The 19341-nt window shown below is 35.8% G+C and overlaps 1 protein-coding gene across 12 annotated transcripts in view; it reads left to right on the forward strand.

The window, feature by feature from the left end:
* The window catches only part of LCOR (ligand dependent nuclear receptor corepressor), a 72800-nt gene that overhangs the window by 7169 nt on the left and 46290 nt on the right, over positions 1–19341 (forward strand). For 8 of the 12 annotated variants that reach the window (XM_087964696.1, XM_087964689.1, XM_087964688.1 and 5 more), the window contains 3 exons: positions 108–200; positions 15504–15569; positions 15983–16062. Coding sequence is in view for 2 of the 12 variants with exons in the window: in XM_026673046.2 (XP_026528831.2) it covers positions 15504–15569; positions 15983–16062 (146 nt within the window). In the remaining 10 variants the exon portion in view is untranslated. The remainder of the gene's footprint in view (positions 1–107; positions 201–15503; positions 15570–15982; positions 16063–19341) is intronic. The other 4 variants (XM_026673046.2, XM_026672329.2, XM_087964693.1 and 1 more) reach the window with 1 other exon arrangement.

Below are 19341 nucleotides of genomic sequence, written 5' to 3' on the forward strand. Positions count from 1 at the left end.
TGTCTTCCAAAATCCATTTGTATTTTTGTTCTTGCTAATGTTTATAGCAGTACCCAAGTAGTGCCATCTGTGAATTTAACTAACATGCTGTTTACCCTTTTTTCCAGATCCAGTTTCTGATCCTACTTCCACATTTGGGAGTATGCAAGGGACAAAAACACCTCTTTGCGTAGCTTGACTGGATGCCCCAAAACTAGGATGTTAGTATGTTTAAAACTATTTTCGTTTCTATATTGTCTTGCCAATGTATGCACATTGGTTGTTTGGCTAGAATAGCATTGTAAATGCAAAAGAAAGTTAGCTTCTGTAAATTTGGCCAAGATGTCCAAATTGTCTGGCAAAAGCTGGGCTTCTCATTAATCTATATGTGATAGATTTTTGGAAGCATAAATTAAGGTCTGTTCTCTTTGTCAGGAAAGCTAAGAAAATTGTTTTAAATAATTTAAAATGAACCTGGAAGTCTCATTTTAAACAGGTTGCAAGAAAGTGCATAGTAATAACATAATGTGGTTTGCATTAGATTATCACTAACTAGTTTTGGATAAGTTGATAATTGAACTAGTACTGTCCTTTAGGTACTGATCAGATAGTTATTAAAATAATGAGATTGTATTTTCCATTCTAATTTGATTTTAAAATCTGTAACTAGGTCCCACAGTTGAATATTCATAATTTTTATTGAGATTCCATGTTGAATAGATAGATTGCTTGAAAAATATGATTTCTTAGCTGGTTTATATTGTTATATATCCATACTGTTAGTCCTCGACTTATGATCACAATTGAGCCCAAAATTTATCTTGCTAAGTGTGACATTTGTTAAGTGAGTTTTGCCTCATTTAATGACTTTTCTTGCCATAGTTGTTAAGAGAATCACTGTAGCCGTTAAGTTATTAATTGGGCTAAGTGAATCTGGCTTCCTCATTGACTTTGCTTGCAAAAGGGCATCATCATATGACCCCAAAACACTACAACTGTCATAAATATGAACCAGTTGCCAAACATCTGAATTTGGATCATGGGGATGCTGCAATGGTCTTAAGTGTGAAAAACAGTCATAAGTCAATGTTTTACTTTTTATTTTAATTTTTTACTAGTTGATAATACTAAATAAAAAAATAGTGGGAAAGTAAGGGAGGGAGAAGGGAAGGAAAATTGTTGGGCAGAGGGAAAAAAAGAAAGAAAAGCTGTTGACTTTCGACTCCCTTTGGTACAGTAGAATAAGATAATAGCATCAAACCTCAAAGTTACAGCGACACTGAAAAAAGTGACTTATAACCATTTATCACACTTATGACCGTTGCAGAATATGCATCACGTCATCAACATCTGGATGTTTGGCACCTGATTCATATTTATGATGATTGTACTGTCCTTGGCTCATGTGATTACCTTTTGTAACCTTCTGACAAGCAAAATCAATGGGGAAGCCAGATTCACTTAACAACTGTGTTATTAATTTAACAAGTGCAATGAACAAGTAACAAGTTCATTTAACAAATCTGGCAAGAAAAGTCATAAAATGGGGCAAAACTCGTTTAACGAATTTCTCACTTAGCAACACATATTTTGAGCCCAATGTTGGTTGTAAGTCGAGGACTATCTGTACATTCAGTCACTGCAGTGATACGTTTGTCTTAGTTTTTTCCACCCTTACCCTATCTTTGAAAAATATAAAGTGAACATTACTATATAGAAGAGCTGCAGTAATTTATTTTGCACTAAATAGAAACAGAAGAAGGTAGGGATTACAGGGAATGCAAAAAATATTCTCTATTGCATTTTGCCTCTTATGAACTGTCTTAAACTTTGAGAGGCGACTGGTGCAGTTTTCACAACTCTGACAGATATCTCTCTCTCTTAGCCAGCATTGTCACTTTCTGTTTCTTGAGATGTCACAGATTAGTATACTTTGTTGAATTTGTTTTTGATGGCAGGTGGGGACACTTTTTGTTCCTGTTTCTTGATGTGGTTATTCAAATATACAGGCTGAAGCTTTTTAAAAGTGTTTTCAAATGTTCCGCATTAAAGATCCTGTGTATTTTGCAAGTGTCATGTAGGTTAGAGCAATTATAATGTAAAAATGGCAAATGAATAAAGAGATGTTCAAGATAAAAATGAAAATATGATGAAGAAAAATAGAGAACAAAACACAGTACAGTAGTTGAAAGAAACAAAATGGATGAGTGAAGGAAAAAGTGGTACCTAAAGCATAGTATTGAAATAGCAGGTGATGACAATAAAAGAAAGAGGTAAAAATAAGGGATATTTATACAAAAGAGAGAAATGTTCAGAATGAGAATTCCGTTACAAATACTACCGTGTTTCTCATATAATAAGGCCGGGTCTTATTTTTTTTTAAGCCCTGAAAAAACGGCTAGGCCGTTTTTTCGGGGGTGACTTAATTCCCCCCCCCTTGCATCTTAGGGTGGGCGGCGATGGCTTGGATGTTGACCTTGGCGTTGGTGGGGCACTTTGTATCAGGGTCAACGCAGGCAGCACCATATCCGGGTGTGCAACAAAAGTACTTCCTAACAGCAAGCCCCCCCGCCATTTCCCCCCCATTTCGCATGTTTTAATATAGGCCTTAATTTGGGGGGAGGGGCTTAATTTCATTTCATGCCTATAAAACATGCCGGGACTTCCTCTTGGGGGAGGCCGTATTGTTGGAGAAACAGGGTATATACAATCTGTTTAGTAAGGTGCCTTCTAGGACAGAGGTCCACAACCCCCAGTCCGTGGATCAGTACTGGTCCGCAGCCTGTTAGGAACCAGACTGCACTACTGAACAAAGCTTCATCTACATATGTGCGGGATTTAGGTAGCGCACACACCCCTTCCAGTTCATGGATTCCCCCCCCCCCCCATGAACTGGTCCCTGCTGTCCTAAATGTTGGGGACTGCTGTTCTATAAGACTTGAAAATAGACTCTTCCATGTACTGCTCTGTTCGTATGTAATGGTGAGCTTCTCAGTAGGAAGAATTAAATGAGCCCCTGAAAATTTCTTTCATAATTTGTTTATCATAATATGCAAACTTAACTTCATTGGCTTTTCTCTTCTTAAGAAGTCTGGAATCAAAAGACAAGAATCAATGATGGGTTCAACTCGTACTTATTGGCAGTACGTCATCCCAGAGATCCTGGTTTGTGTGTCATACCAATGAAGAGTTTTTGAGGCTTAGATGGTTCTGCTGGTATTTAATGCCAAGCACGAGCAATCGAGCACTATGAATTAGTGCAATATTTATTGCTAGAAAGCCAGCATTTCTAGAATTCTGAATTATGGTGATAAATGCACTGTGATAAGCATTCCTTCTGATTTCTGAGTACCAACTTTATCTCTTTCTTTGAGATGTGTAACAATGTGTAACTTGTAATGAATAGGAGTTTTTTTGAGGTATTATATTTGCTGAACTACTGTATTCTGACCCTGGTACTCTGCATCTCTGCTTATCAAAGAAGGCCTAACATTCCTAAGTAAGATCATAAAAGAAAAGCCAATTACTTCATTAAATTTGGTTGAGGCAGGAAGCAAGGTAAAATCTATAGTTGGCAGTCCTGAAGAGCAGATCAGACTAACAAACTAATGTCATAAAGGTCTAAAATTATTTTTATTGAAATGGCTAACCCTAACCCCTTCCTCACTTTATCTTTGTGAAAATGAAAGAGGAGCCTGTCTGAGACATTTTCTCAAATTAGTTTTTGGAATAGATTTAAGTGATGCTTTTGTGACCGTTGTCTTGGTAACTAATCTTTCCATTGTCCTTCAAGGACATTTATGTCCTCACCACTAGCAGTGTTTAGAGATAAGACTTCTGAAAAATTAAACCACATGTAATATTCAGATGCCCCAAATGATCACAAAGATGTCACAAAAAAGGGGGTCAACCTATTATCCAGAGCACCTGAAGGCAGGACAAGAAATAATGGATGGAAACTTATTAAGGAGAGATCTAACCTAGAACTAAGGAGAAATTTCCTGAGAGTGAAAACAATTAAGGGAACAAACGGTTTGCCTTCAGAAGTTGTGGGTGCTCCATCACTAGAGGTTTTTAGTAAGAGATTAACCACCATTTGTTTGAAATGGTATAGGATGTCCTGCTTGAGCAGGGGTTGGACTAGAACTTCTAACTTTGTTATTCTGATATTCTCTTATCACTGTCTCAGTTTGTCCCAAGTGGAGAAGAATGAACCCAAGATTTTTATATACTGATGTCAAGACGATTTATCATGCTTTTAAACACATACGCAAAGATTATCATTTTGCTTAAAGTGTTTATCAGAGAAAGCTTTGAAAAAGAGAGATAAAGGAGAAAAAAATCTTTATCTTCCTACCCCAGGATTGCAAGCTCATAAATTATGAATATGTATGTGAATACATATAACAAATATAGCAAATTCCCCACATAGTTTTAAAATTATGGGGCTGCCAGTTTGACACCCCTGACATAGAGTATTTAGTAAAAGTTCCTTTACCCCTGTGGAGAAACTTCCACAACTGCAAATAATTCTCAAACTAGGAAAAGCTGAAAGCTGTGTATAATACACAATCAGAAAGTGTTGGCAATACAGCAGTATAAAGTCAAGATCATTAACCCAAATGAAACAACAATTTAGAGAGAAGAATTAAACAAGTGACTTTCATTTATATATCTTTACAAAAAGTAGTTATAAAGGTAGTTTGATGTACATTTTCTGAAACCAGTTCTGATTTCCTGAGAGAATCATCTGAATTTTTTTAGACTGTATAGAATGTAATTTAGAATTATAGAATGTAAGTTAGAGACTGGAGGATATGACGGGTTTTTTTTTTAATTTAAATTGACCTGAATTCTTGACCCTAGATTCTATATCTGAATATTTTTATTTCTGCTCTTTGAAATGAGGAGTGTAACCGATGCACACAATTATATCCAGAGGGTGTGACTAGCTAGTTAAGTTATTTTGCAAATACTATTAGAGGAACTACTTTGCATTACTCGCCACATTGGGTTTTTGGGACTGGTAATATATTTCTCAGGATGAAATAGGAAATACGTATCTCCAGGGAGTCATATTACATCCCGGGTTACTAGATCATACCACCACTTTTTTCTGATTTGGAATAGTAGCATGATTTAGACGAATGGTGGGAAAATCAGAGGTTAATGGTGTAGCTTACAGTACAGAAACCAGAAAAGGATACATGTGGATGTCACCTTGGGGGAACATAATGTTCTAGACCAGGGGTCGCCAACCTTTTGGACCTCAGGGACCACCAAACTCATAATTTTAAATCCCAGGGACCACTAACTGTTTTGATGGGCGTGGTCTAGTTTGTGGGTATGGCTTGGTGGTCATGTGACTGGCTGGGCATTGCTTGTATGTAAATATTATAAATATTTATATAAATATTGAATTTTTTTATAAAAAAGAGCAACTTTTACCCAAAATCAGCAAAGCAGGCAGGCCGATTGAGTTGCTCACAGAATCATTCAGTGATCTATCTATCTGCCGTCGGCTAGCTCAATCTCTCAATTTTGCTTGCCCTGAGTCTGCACTGAATAATAGAACCTTCAGTCCTATGGGAGGTTCGGCTGTGCTTAAAAGCAGAGCCAAAGATCTAAAGATTAGCTAGAAAGCAAGAAATCCAACCATTTCCTGCTTCCTAGTTAATCTAAATCTCCTGGCACAGCAGAACAGATGATGGTCAGAAAAAGGAAAAATAGCAATTTAGCTGACTAAGTTTGCTGAGTAACGAGTGAGTGGGAGGGGAGGATTCCCGCTGGCCATGTGGGCTGTGCAGCCTGGATTAATTGCTTTGGGGGGGGATGCTCGGGGGTTGAAATTTCTCTGCGGCCCACCCAAATTTTCTCACGGCCCACCAGTGGGCTGTAGCCCACCAGTTGGCAACCGCTGATCTAGACAGCGGGAACCATAGCAGAAAACACTCTTCTTTTGGACCCTGCCAAAAGGTCTTTCTTAGTCAAAGGGACCCTTTCTCTGGCACAAGTGGGGTGGCTAGTTCCATTAAGGTAAGCCGGTTCCTCAGATAGCCTTGACCCATGCCGTGAAGGGCTTTAAATGTGATAATAATCAACACCTTGAATTGGACCTGGAAGGAAACTACCATAGTAGCCAGTGCAACTCACAGTAGTGCAATATGGGCTTCCCTAGAGGCCCTAATAACTGCCTGAACAGTTGTGTTCTACCCCAGCTGAAGCTTTCAGATAAACTTCTAGGGTAACCCCATGTAGAACACATTGCAGTAGCCCAGGCATGAGGTGACTAGGGCTTGAGTGACTATAGAGTTCTCAGCCCTTTCTTTACACCTTTCCTTCAGGAATCAAGGTTTGAGGAATCAAGGTGTGTTTAAACCATTTTGAGTGATGGATTCTATTCATCCTGTTGTCACTCTGTTTACTACTAACTTTCAGAACAAAGGTTGTATTAAATGAATTTATTTTTGCTTGTTTTCCAATTTCTTTCTGGTGAATAGACAGAGGAGAGTTTGTTCCATGCTTTTCGGAATGATGGGGTAAAATGCCAAGGAGAAAGTGGGGATTATAATGCATGACATTTTTCTCAGATGTCCTTATTTTGCCTGCAGGATGGGTCACACAATCATTTTGATTTTTTTTGCACCTTGTATAGGTCAGAGTTTGTTTGTGTGTGTGTGTGAAGTTTTCCTATTCAGGAAATACAACCCAAGATATTTCAGTCCAGGGGTCCCCAACCCTCAGGCAACTGACTGGTACTGGTTTGTGGCTTGTTAGGAACAGGGCGGTTACAGGTGGAAGTGAGTGGCAGGCGAGTGAGTGAAACCAAAATCACCATTGCTCCAGTCTGTGGAAAAATTGCCTTCCTTGAAACTGGTCCCTGGTGTCAAAAAGGTTGCGGGCTGCTGTTTTAGTGCATGAACAGTTTCAATGGATTAACAAACTATCTTGTGTTTGTCTTTGTACCTGCTAAAGTTATTTCTGTTTTCAGTTTTTAATTTGCACATATCTTTTCTATCCATGTGAATGTCAGCAAAATAGTTCCAAATGACAAATTGGGAGTAGACACTATGGAAAAAGGAAAATCAAATTGCTGTAGTATTGTCAAGAAGTTAAAGAAATTGAATTTAACTTCATTTTGCGTATGTAATATTCCTGTGGAAAATTAGTAAATCTATTTCTGGGATCACGGTCTGAGGTTGGTTTTTTTTTTTGGGGGGGCATATTGAATAAAACAGTTTGCTGACCAGAAGTATGTACTATTTAAAGCAATTTGTAAGAGAAAAGCATTTACAATTAGTTGGCTAATCAGTTAAAGTGAAAAGGTACGTTGCTTTTCTTGTCCAAATCATCTAAGAAGATGAAGACATAGTCTGTCAGGGCAATTAACATTTCACTTGAAGGTGAAGACACTGATTATCTGGGGTGCAGATTTGTTTCATCCACATCAATTAAATTCCATGATATAGGAGGAATGGTTTTAGAAAGCTGCATTTTTTTCAGTCTTAGCCCCTAACCCCAAAATTGTAGAATTGTGTTCTTGTTTCTGTTCATATGTTTTACCAAAAACATGCTTGGATTCTTTTGAGCACTTCTCTCTATGAGGTATTACAAGTTTCAGAGAGTAATATGTTTTTAAATCCTCAGGAAGACCCCAGAGAAAAGTAAAATCAAGCCTACTTTTTACACCCCATTTAATTTTGTCTGGGGTCTCTTCTACCAGACTTGACTATATGTACTGTGTTCCCAAATAATCAAACTTGACTATAGACTTGACTATATGTACTGTGTTTCCAAATAAACAAAAATGAGGCAACAGTTTTTACTTTGTAACTATAGAAAATTGAGCAAACTTTTCATTATTCTCCTTTACAAAAATCATTCTTTAAGGGGTTATTTTTTGTACTCCTTTTATTTTTTAATAATATTAGAATAGAAGTTAAAGTTGTGTGTCCTATTTACTGGTCAAGTTTTCTGGCTTCTCTAGTTTTCCCTTTTGGGCTTGAGAATAAGCACTCGGGCTTATTTTTGGGGAGGTCTTTTTTTTTTAAGTGCAGGAGCAAGCACGGGAGCTGATGGGAGTGGGAGCATAGCTACTGCTGCTCACGTTCTTTCCATTTCACTGTCTGCTTGCCCGCAGCTGCAACAGGCCAAGTTCTTGGCGTGTCCTGGCTTCCATCCACCCTGCCTGCTGGCCCAGCTGTTTCTGGGAGGCATCTTGGCTGCGGTGGGTGCCGTGTTGGCTGCCAAGCAGCTGCCCATGCTGCTTCTGGCCTCGCAGAGGTTCTTCGCCCTCCTGGCAGAGTGGGTGGAGGCCAGGACATGCCGAGAGCTTGGCCCCAAATGAGGCCCTAGGCAAGCAGACAGTGGGACAGAGAGGGCAGGACCAATGGTAGCTGCCCAAACACTTTTTGCCCAGAGGGACAAATGACAGAGCCTCAAAGTTTCATCTCCCTCTGGGTGAAAAACGTGCAGCAGAGCCAGGCGGAAGCAGAGGCAATCCCAATGCATCACCCATTCCATCACATTGTCTCTTGGCTTGTCTGCGACTGCGCTGAACAGTGTGAACCGTGTGGGGCGTTGGGATCACCTGCCTCTCTTATCCCCCAAACCTCTGCCAGGCTGCACGAGCCTCCCATGAGGCAACCATGCAGCACTTCTGGATCACCTGTTTTCTCCCCCGCCTCCACGCTTGGACTTATCGGTATTTGTGCTGTGTTAAGGGCTGGCAGGCTCTGGCTGATGCTGGACACCATCGACCCCGCGCATTTGCTACCTCTCATGCTGGCCATGCCCATCCCCCTGAGCTTATTTCCAGGGTAGATCTTATATTAGGTCCATTTCAAAAAATCAGTCTCGGTTTTATTTTTGGGATGGGCCTTATTTTCAGGGAAATCTTCAAATTTCCAAATCTATTTTAGCAACAATAAAGGTTGGAAGTAATTTTTTAAATTTTATTTGTAATTTTGTTTGTACAAATTGTAATTGTACTTATTCAATATAAGATAAACATGTAATTGAACTTTGTACACTTGGCACATGTGGGCATGAACTTTCCTGTCGAGATGAAATACATACGAAGCATGTTCATATTATATGGTCTTGATACTGACTGCTGATACTTAGATATTAGAAGTTTTGATTGTAACTCTTTGTAGGAGCTTTGATTTGAGATTTTATAGCATTTTACTGCTTAATTGCATTTACAAATATTGTACAAGAAATGAAAGCCAGTTTGGTGTAGTGGTTAAGGCATCAGACCAGAAACTGAGAGACCATGCCTTCTAGTTCTGCCTAGGCATGAAGCTGGCCAGCTAGGTGACTTAGGCTAGTCACTTTCTCTCAGCCTTAGGAAGGAGGCAATGGCAAATCACCTCTGAAAAATCTCGCCAAGAAAACCGCAGGAACTCATCCAGACAATCTCTTAGAATGGAATAGGACACAGTTGAATGAAAGAATAAAACTGTATAAGAAGTAATGCTTAAGTACATTATAGCACAACCCTATATCAGCCCACAAAAGCCCATATTTTGATTATAGTACTTCGCCTACTGGTGAATAACTAATTTTCGGTGTTTCAAAGCATTATAAGTCTGTCAGGTGGAGTGTAAGGATTGAAGATTCTACTTATACAGAAGCTTCTTTGCCTTGAGACAGCTTTTTTTTCCCCAATTCGCCCTCTTTTCTTACTTTGTATTGTATTGCTAGAGTACAAAATTTTATTTTAATTTTAAGCAAGTTTATAAAATAGTTACTTGTGACAAATAACAAACATAGGAGGGAGATTTTTTTTAATCAATTAAGATTTGTTTGTTTTCCTTACCGTGATGCTTATGCCACTGCTACTTGTGAATAGTCATCATTAATCAATTAACTGATGTTTCAGATTTCATTCTGGCCATAGTGCTTTCAATCTATTACCATCCTGCTCTGTGTATCTATGTAATTCATCTGGTTTTATAAAACTTGAAAAAAAAATATGCAATCCAAATAACAGAGTTTAGATAGTTCATAAAGGTCAATATAAAACAACACAACATGTTCAGATTTAATGATTGTGGTGGTAGAAAATCAACCAGAAAACATAGAATTCTTCAAAATTACCGTAGTCCAATGTTACATTTTAAAACTTATTTATGTTTTCATATATATCAGTATAGTTCAAATATGGATTCCCGTGATTTTTGATTAGAAACAGCACACAACAACATAACTGACAAAAAGTCAAGTAATGTTAAGAACAATACCCAATTGTCCCTAATCTCATTGGCAACAATTATATGTCACATGCTATGCAAACTAGTACTAGTTTGCCTATCTTCTAAGCAGTAATAAGGCAGATACTAAGAACATCTGGAGGGTGTTTTAAGGGAAATGGGCTGAATGAAGGGACGTTGTCTTTTCCTCCTCATCCATTTAAACAGAAAGAACTTAAACATTCCTAAAATGAATGGAGGGGACAAGTATAGATCTATTGGGCATAATGTGTAACAGCATCTGCTCCAATCAACTTAGTTCCATGCACGTGATGAAAAGGATAGTCTCTATCTCTTTCCAAAACAATATCATAGAGAGAACTATTCTGATTTTAGGTAAGTGTATATTATGTATACACCTATATATTCTGTATAAGTTACGAAGAGTCAGACGTAACTAAAAAGACAATCTATTCTGTAGTGTTGTAGTACCTACAGAAAAGCCTATTTCAGAGTCCCATTTCCCTTGGGAATCGATATACTTACAAGCAGTGTCTCCAGAAAGGACATATTAGATGGAGAGACTCTTATTGGAGAAAAGGGTACTGTGGTTAATGAGGACTTGAACCATAAAGGCCTAGGTAATCGCCATAATTTTGGATCCCTCCTTTTGGTAACTAATTGAATTTCTGCATGATAAGAATTATTATATGGAAGTGGCTGTGACTGCTAATTTTGAACTAGTTGTACTTTGCAGGATGTTGCCCCATAATCTCCAAGGTTTCTGTCCATGATACTTCCAACCTGGTTGTATTGTGTGCTGAGATAATCTAAGAATGCAAACCTTTCTTGATTAATCATAGCAAGTAAAAAAATGGAGTAAAAGACCCCTTAGATTTGCTAGTTAAAGGAAAGACCACCAGTTAATCATAATATTCACAATATCCTTGTGGAAAATAATTAGAACTTGCAATATTATTTTAACTAAAAGTGGCAATATATCTAGATAATCTGTTGTAAAGTTTTTGATATATTTCAACTATAAAATTAATCTGTTTTTAAATTAAACCCATTAGAGGTACATAGAGATTGCCAACACTGAGAAATCACAATTGTCATTATGTCCTTGTTCCAATGAGCTCAGCACCACATACATGATTGTATAAGAATTTTTCTAGGGCAGTGGCCTCTAATCTTTTGGGCACCAGGGACTGGTTCCATGGAGACAGTTTTTCTGTGGACTGGAAAGGGCGTGGTTTTATGTGCTGCCTACATCCCACAGATGGGACTTCACTTTTTTACAGTTTCTGGCATGCCATGGACCAGTGCAGGTCCATAGACCAGCGGTTGAGGAGCCCTGCTCTAGGAAGTATTGTAAAATAATTCTTTATTCTTGTTCTTAATTCAGTATGAATGAGTTTTCTCCTTCGTTGTTCTGCAATATGTGAAGAACTATTTAGTCTTATCCTTTATGCAGTTTTATACAGTTGTAGAGGTCCTATGGATAAGCAGTTACTTCACTTTGCTTCTGTCTTGAGAAATCAGTGAGCGAATCATTTAAAGCAGGCTTGTCCTCCCAGAAATTAAGTTTTTTTAATGCATTGTTTGTTTTCTTCCTTCCCAATTGTTTATCCTCCTGTTTTTATCAGGCATGATATTAAGAAGGGCAATGGATGATACAGTCACTGAAAATAATTAGATTAATCCAGATTTCTTTCCCTGATTGATATCCAGTTTTGAATGTGTTTTAAGCTTTTCTAGCTTTAGTGGTTTGTATTTTCAAACAAAAAAAATAGTTTCTACACAAAATATGAGGAAACTGAGGCAAACAAGAAGAAACATTAATTAGAGAATGTGTTATACAAAGGCTATGATATGTATCCCTGGTTGGTCTGAACAGCTGAGCTATCTTCTCTAATTCTAATCTTCTCTTCATGATACTGGCAAGGTATTTTGGCCACTCACCAACTGATGCTTCCAAGTCTTCCTGAAAGCATAGGATAAGTTCATCTCAGAAAGCAACCCTAACCTTAAATTCATTTACTTTCCCTCAGTTCAGGGAACAGCCAGCCATTATGGTATTGCTATAGAAAAAATATTCATATTGGCTTCGCCTAAACTGGGCCATTTGCACTTCACGGTATGAAATTCCAAAGAGAATGAAAATCTTCCTTGGCTGCTATGTATGACTTTGTACTTGAAAAAGCTAAAAGAAACGAGGAAACAGAATAGATTCTAGGATTCTTTTCTTTGTTCTTTGAAGATCTATAACCGAGCACTTTGGAATCTAGTAGCTTTACTTTTATCCAAGTAATGACTATATCTTTAGCCCTCTAAAGATTGAGGGCTGTTGGTTGTTTCACAGCTGCCTGTTAGATCTGCCTTTGGCCATTAGATGAGGTACTATGTAAATACCTTATGAAAAAACAAGGAAACATGCAATATAACTGGAAAAATAAAGGATAGCTGGATAACTGTTGCTTATTATTTATGTGGTATCTTATTAAATATGAGCTATTTATAGGGTATTAGCATAGATAAAATAATGCATATTCAACATATCCTATTTTTACTAAACAAGGCAATAAACGAAGTATTAAGAGAAGTAAAAATAAATATTTACATATTACAATAAGAATTTCACATTTAAGTTACCACAATTAAAAAAAAGGTTTGTTGGAAGTGCTCTCAGAAATAATAACCAAAATAATACATGCTAACTTTTTAAAGTATGAAACTAAGTAAATACATTAGTGTCTTAAGAATATAGTTTTGTTTTGCCTTAATCTCTTATGCTGGTTTATGATTATCTCTTGCAGTGGAACTTTTTTACTGAAAAAGTCAAGTATTGTTATTCGTGGTAGTTTTTTTTTTAATAGAAGGATTATATAACTGTATTTCCTTGAAAACACTACCACCAAGTACAGAAAATCCAAATTCATTGTGAAATGTAAATAATATATTGAAATTTTCCTGAGACTTTTAATACTGTTCTATTCAGAAGTAGAAATGATTGAACATTCATGGGAATAAATAAAAGAGTCAAACAAAGGCAGCCATATTGTTTCCTCTTGAAATCAATAGGAATATTTTACATCTCAATGCAAATGAGTAAAATATCAGTGGATAAAATCATATTTCTTTTAGTTGCTAAAAGGACGATAGAGAAATCTTAGTAAATATTAGCAATTTCTCATTATCTCAACTCTTTCTAGTTTAATTGTTCCATGCACCCTTGTTTACTTTGACTTTTTCTGTGTTAAACTTAACATAGCAAATTACATTATTTGATTAATTTGTTGCTATTTCTGATGTATTGGGTTGGGCCGTATAACTAAATCTAATAAATTATAATAGTGCTAGATGTTTAAAATAATTTTTGAATATGTTCATCCTTGCTTGTTTGGCATTTTCTGTGACAAGTATTGGATATAAGCTTTTCTGCTGTTGCTATGCAACTGTTAAATCTAATATTTAATATTAATATACACCAAGCGTCATTACCATTGGTAGAACAGTGAACAAAGCAAGCCAGATTGTATACTTTATATAATCCATTTCATAGACACTGTGAATGCTTATTTAGTTGCATAAAAATTCTGCATAATAGGAATTCGTGGCCATTATTTAAAATATTTCTTTTTTAGAGACCATCCTGTATAAGTTAAAATGTGCAAGTTTTTAATATTTCAGATTTAGTTGCATTTACCTGCATATTTTAATAGGAAATCTTTAAAGTGTTGTAAGGTTTCTAACATTTTATTTCTTTTTCAGTAGTCCAAATTCTGTCAGCTTTTAGTTTTCAAAAATACTTTTAAATGTACTTATTTCTACTAATATGTAATATACAAAGCATCCATGTTTCTGGAATATTTCTATTGTGAATTAGAGATGTGTCAGTTTCACTTAAAAGATAGAGCTCATTTAAAATTAACTAATAAACTAAGACTAAGACAATCATCTGCATCCCAAAATTTGGGTTTTTTATTTGTGTATGTGTTTTTTTCAATTCCTTATTTTTATATTGTTTAATTTGTGTTTTATCTCCCCTATACTTCTCCAATCTCTTTGTAGTTTTGTCATTACATTTTAGATTAAAATGTGATTATGTTAAGTTTATTCTATAACAGTTCTTTGAATGTCTTAGTAAACACTTTAAGATATGATGATGATGATGATGCTATCCAATCACGCTTAATTCTTGAAGGTTTTATGGACTAGCTGCCTCCAATCTTTCAGTTATTTTATAATTTATATTTTATGCTCTGGCTGATGTTGGCTTCAAAGGTGTGTGCTAACAATTCCAAGCATAACTGCCTTTTTCAATGTGTTGATTGCTTGATAATAGCTAAAATAAGTAAGGTGAAATTTTGTGGTTTTGCCTTTAGCAATACACATGGTTTTATGCGCTCTCATACTTTCGGGATCTACTTAATTATTATGCCTCAAAATTTGCACTATGATTCTTGATAACATTTATTAAATGAGCATTGGATTTGCATACCAGAAGTAATTTTCTCTTCCAGAGTTAAATAGTCCCTCACTCACTATGTAATATGGATAAATAAATAATTTATTCCCTGAATTATTTTACATTGAAATTGTTGTGAAATCTCTACTATTCAATTCAGTTATTGTACAGCAAAAGTGTTTATGTGAAATATCTTTGCGTATAAATGGTAAATAGATTACCTCAGTAGAATTTGTGCTTGTTACAATGATGTATATTTTCTACATCCCTTATATTCTGAGAAACTGATAAATAGGAATGCTGTTTCTTTAGCTGCAAGCCAAAAGTACACTGTAATTATATTAACAAATATGGCACTAATTTTGAGGGAGGGGGAGATGTAATATTTGAAATAGGAACTCTCAGCATTGTAAAAAAACATGTAAATATCTCAGTAATAATAAAGCATCTACAGAGTGAACACATTCCATATTTGGCTTCAGATTAACCTCAGTGGCTTTGCTTTTCAAATAATTTATAAAGCTTAAAAGTAGACTCTGGGAGATAAATGCATTTTTGAATTCATAATCTGAAGTGAGTAGTTATTTTTAATGTTTAAATCATTTAATTGAATTATATTTAAATAGAACTTTTTCAATTTTTAAACTGTTTTGCTTCATTTTCACTATGCGGCATTTATATAATTATGTCTCTGTGTGCAAGTTTTAACTGATCTGATAGGATTGACCAAGAAATATAGAATACATAATAAAAGCACATTCAGATTTATTCTAATAACAGATAAATATAGAATTGTGAATATTCTGGCACTGATATATATAATTGGAGGAAATTAAATATTCTTTCTTTAATTTTAGGATTTGAAAGTATTCTAGAAGGGCTGTTTGGAGCTGAATTATTAAAAGATCTGAATTTGTTTAAAGGTATTATATATACAGCATATTTTTATATATATATATATATATTGCCTTGATCTGCATCTTTAATGACAAACTCAACCTCTGCTCTGTCTCTAGAAAATGTATGTTACCTTGGTGATTTGTGCTTTTTTTCCCTCCCCCAGGCAGTGCTCACAGTTAGTTTCATATTGGCTAAAATTACTAATGAGCATAACTGGCAGTGGTTTTGGTGTTGCTTAGGAAAATTATCTTTGTGTGTAGGCGAAAATTATACTTTTGTAACATTGTGGAAATTAAAAGCATGGTAGCGTTCAAACTAGCCTTGCTCATATAGCATCAAGCGTCTTATAAAACAGGTAGGGAATTAGGAATGAATTTTAACCATTAAAAAGTTGCATCTTTATAGATGTGAAATAACTTTTTCTTCTTATTCACAGACTTTGAAGCAGAAGGTGTCTCTGATTGGTCTTTTGATGAAAATTGTCTTTTCTGCTGTTTGAGAAGAGAAAAAGTGAAGGTAACAATGCAATAAAGATAAACTTCGGCAAAGATTTGGGGTTTTATTTAGCTTTATTTTGGCAAAATATAATCAGAAGGTGGTTCTGCTGCTCCTTATTCACCTTATCCAAGTAGGAGAATATTGAACAAAGTAAGCAATATTGACTGGGTAAAGTGTTTTCTTAAAATGGGTTTTTTATTTGATTTCTTTTTTAAAAATATCTGTAGTCATACAAGACAATTGTATTCTTATTCTGCCTGAGAACGCGGATAACACTAAATGTTTTGTGGCTAGTAGCTGTGAAGTGCAGTATGTAAACTACAGATGAAGCATGCAGCTCTCACTGCAATTATTATACAAAGAGTTCTTCCTGTGCTCGCACTCTGTGGAGATTCTTTTTTCCATGGTGGTACCTTTTAACCATATATGCCATACAGTTATTTCATGGCTTAAAGAGAAGGCTGCATCTATTGATCCTCCCCTCCCCCTTTTTTTTCTCTCTTCTAGTATTTCCTTAGATAAGAAAATAGTAGCTATAGCTACTTAAAACCAGACTGCCTAATACATATAAAATTATAATTATTCTCTTTGTTTCTTGATGTATTGACTGGTGTACTACATTTTCATTTTATTCTCATTATCTTTATATATTATACTCTTATAAGTAAGCTATGAGATACTACATTTATTGGAGTGATCGTTGCATTTCTAATGTACATTCATACAATGTAAATGCCTCTACTGTTTTTTTATCATAATTACAGTAGGGAGAAGAAAATAGAGCTATAAAGATCAACAAGAATTTCATGAGAAATGTTGCAAGAAATGTCAGTAAAACTGATTTTAAGTGTAGGAATTAGTTAGGTTTTGACACATACTATTATTCTGTTGTTTATATTTTTTATGTATTTTAAGTTTGTCGCTTCAGAGTAATTGATCCTGAATATAGGAGATATTTAGCAAATCTGCAGATTTGAGCCAGCACTGTCTTCTTATTTTTGATGTTGCTGAACTACAATTTCTAGTATCCCTTTCCATTGACTAAGATTGCTAGGACATATTTCAATAATATGTCAAGCACTATTAGTAAAGATCTTACTGAAATCACTATGGTTTGTTTATTTGATTGCTAGATGTATATATTACCTTAACTCCAAAATTAGATATGTTTTGTATTTTTAAATTTATGCTAAAGAGCACGATATAAATGACCCACCTCAATACATAATTCCACAGCCTTTTTTTGTAATTTTTAAAACTATTAAAAATATTTACAGCCATAACGTTGCACTGGGATAAGAGATAATAAGTAGACTTTTCAAAAATACAATATTTAGGAGGAATAGGGGTCTGTATTAATAGAAAAGCAGCTAATTTTGTTAGAATCTATGTGAAACAGGAAAAAAAAACCTAATAGGAAATATAGTTATATGCAAAAGTTTTGGGCATCCCAGATCAAATGAACGTTTCAGTGAATTCTGAGTAAACAGAAGCTGATACAATCTTTATATGGCTACAAACTGAAACCTCACATCTTTTTGTAAATTTAAATAAACATTTGCTATTCATGTGGATCTGTTTACAGGTTCAGAATAAGAATACAGCAAAGCTGGATTAGGGTTAGGATCCTATTATTGAAAATGCGTGCAGAGATGTCAGATGAGCAATACATTCAGGAAGATGCAAGAATATTTGTTGAGCTAGATGAGTTCCTTAAGGAAATATGGAGAAAATTATAAGAAGAATAGATTGACTATTAGCTGGCTACAGAAATCCTCCTAAAGGTCTGCCAAAGCAAATTACTGACTGAATGGCTTTCCAAATTTGGTATCAGTCTTATCCACTGCTTCATTAGTTCATCATCTATGTTATATAGAGCTTGAAAGATAATAATGATAGCCTTGCATTTTGTTTAAAACAATTGGTGCCTCATTTGGTGCTTTAAGCACAAATATTCACATCTTTCTCTAGACCAGAGTTGTCAAACTTGCATCATCATGGCAGCATCACATGACTGTCTTTCATTATGTCTTTTTACCAGCCTAGCCAATTATGTGGGTCCTTCCTAAGTTTCTTTCTCTGATTGTTAAGCAACTCTTGGCTTTTCTTCCTCTTGTCTGATCATTCCTTGGGCAGAATCTTTTTCTGTCATTCCACATACATTACACACCATGGTAAAATAATACATCACAGAAAGCACCTTTGCCTTTCTGGTTTCAGTTTCAATTTATTATCCCTAACCCAGACTATTACTGATTGCAGGAGGAGGAGTTGAAGCCACATCATTTCTTATAGAGGTCATAGACATAGATTTGTGTGGTCGTTGGTGGTCTCTGAGTTTGGTTGTTACCATGCAGATGTTTCATTACCAAATTAGGTAACATCATCAGTGCTAGACGGGCAAGCCGTCTAGCGGTTTGCTCTCATTTTATATATTAGTGGCTTGCCTTGTCAATGTTGACGGAAGTGGTCTTGGTGATTGCTTGATTTTAGGCTATTAGGCCACTGTTAGCTTCTTTGTCTAAGTTGGGGAATCCTTGATAGGGGTATTGTTTATTTCTTGATCGTTGATCTGTTAATCTTAGTGTTAATCTCTGCTCATATTGATATTGATGCTGATGAGTAGCTGTTTTGGTCATTTTGTTGCCTTTTTGGCTTTTTGAATGTTGTGTAGATGTTCATCTCTATGTGCCTGTTGATGACATTTAGCTGAATGCCAGGCTTTCAGTAATTCTGTAGCATTTTTGGACTTGGCTTGGTCTAGGATGCTCATAATTTCCCAGTTGAAACAATGGTTAAGTCTGTACATATGCTGTGAAATTAAGGAGTGTTAGCTTTCATATTGAGGAGGAGCTATCTTCAAATGAAGACACCTGAAATCTGCTTGAGAAATGGGAAAGGGACCACTGCAAAACCATATTTCTTATTCCCAAATCTCACAGCAAGTCTGAAGGATAGCAGAGTTGTTGGTATATAAATGCATTTAGATGTCAAAATGAACCAGCAGAACCATGTTCCCTCTCTTGGTTTTCCAGACAATGATCTGTCAAGCTGACAAAGGAATTTCAACCCTGTACCCTACTTTGAAGACAGTTTGAAATGGGTCAGAATGATACGTTTCTTCCAGACCGTCTGCAGTTGAGAGACCACTATAATTACCCATCTTTGAATGATCTAGGCAAGCTTCTTAAGAAGTCCAAAAAAAAAATATTTATTTAGTTGTTCTCCCTCTCTGGTGCACTTTTTTTGTATCTAGCCCCAGTGTTTAATACATTTATAAATCCCTGCCTGTTTCAA

This window comes from Notechis scutatus, chromosome 4, assembly GCF_049901735.1.
Source record: "Notechis scutatus isolate UNSWTSFEM ecotype Mainland chromosome 4, rNotScu1.2, whole genome shotgun sequence".
NCBI lineage: Eukaryota > Metazoa > Chordata > Lepidosauria > Squamata > Elapidae > Notechis > Notechis scutatus.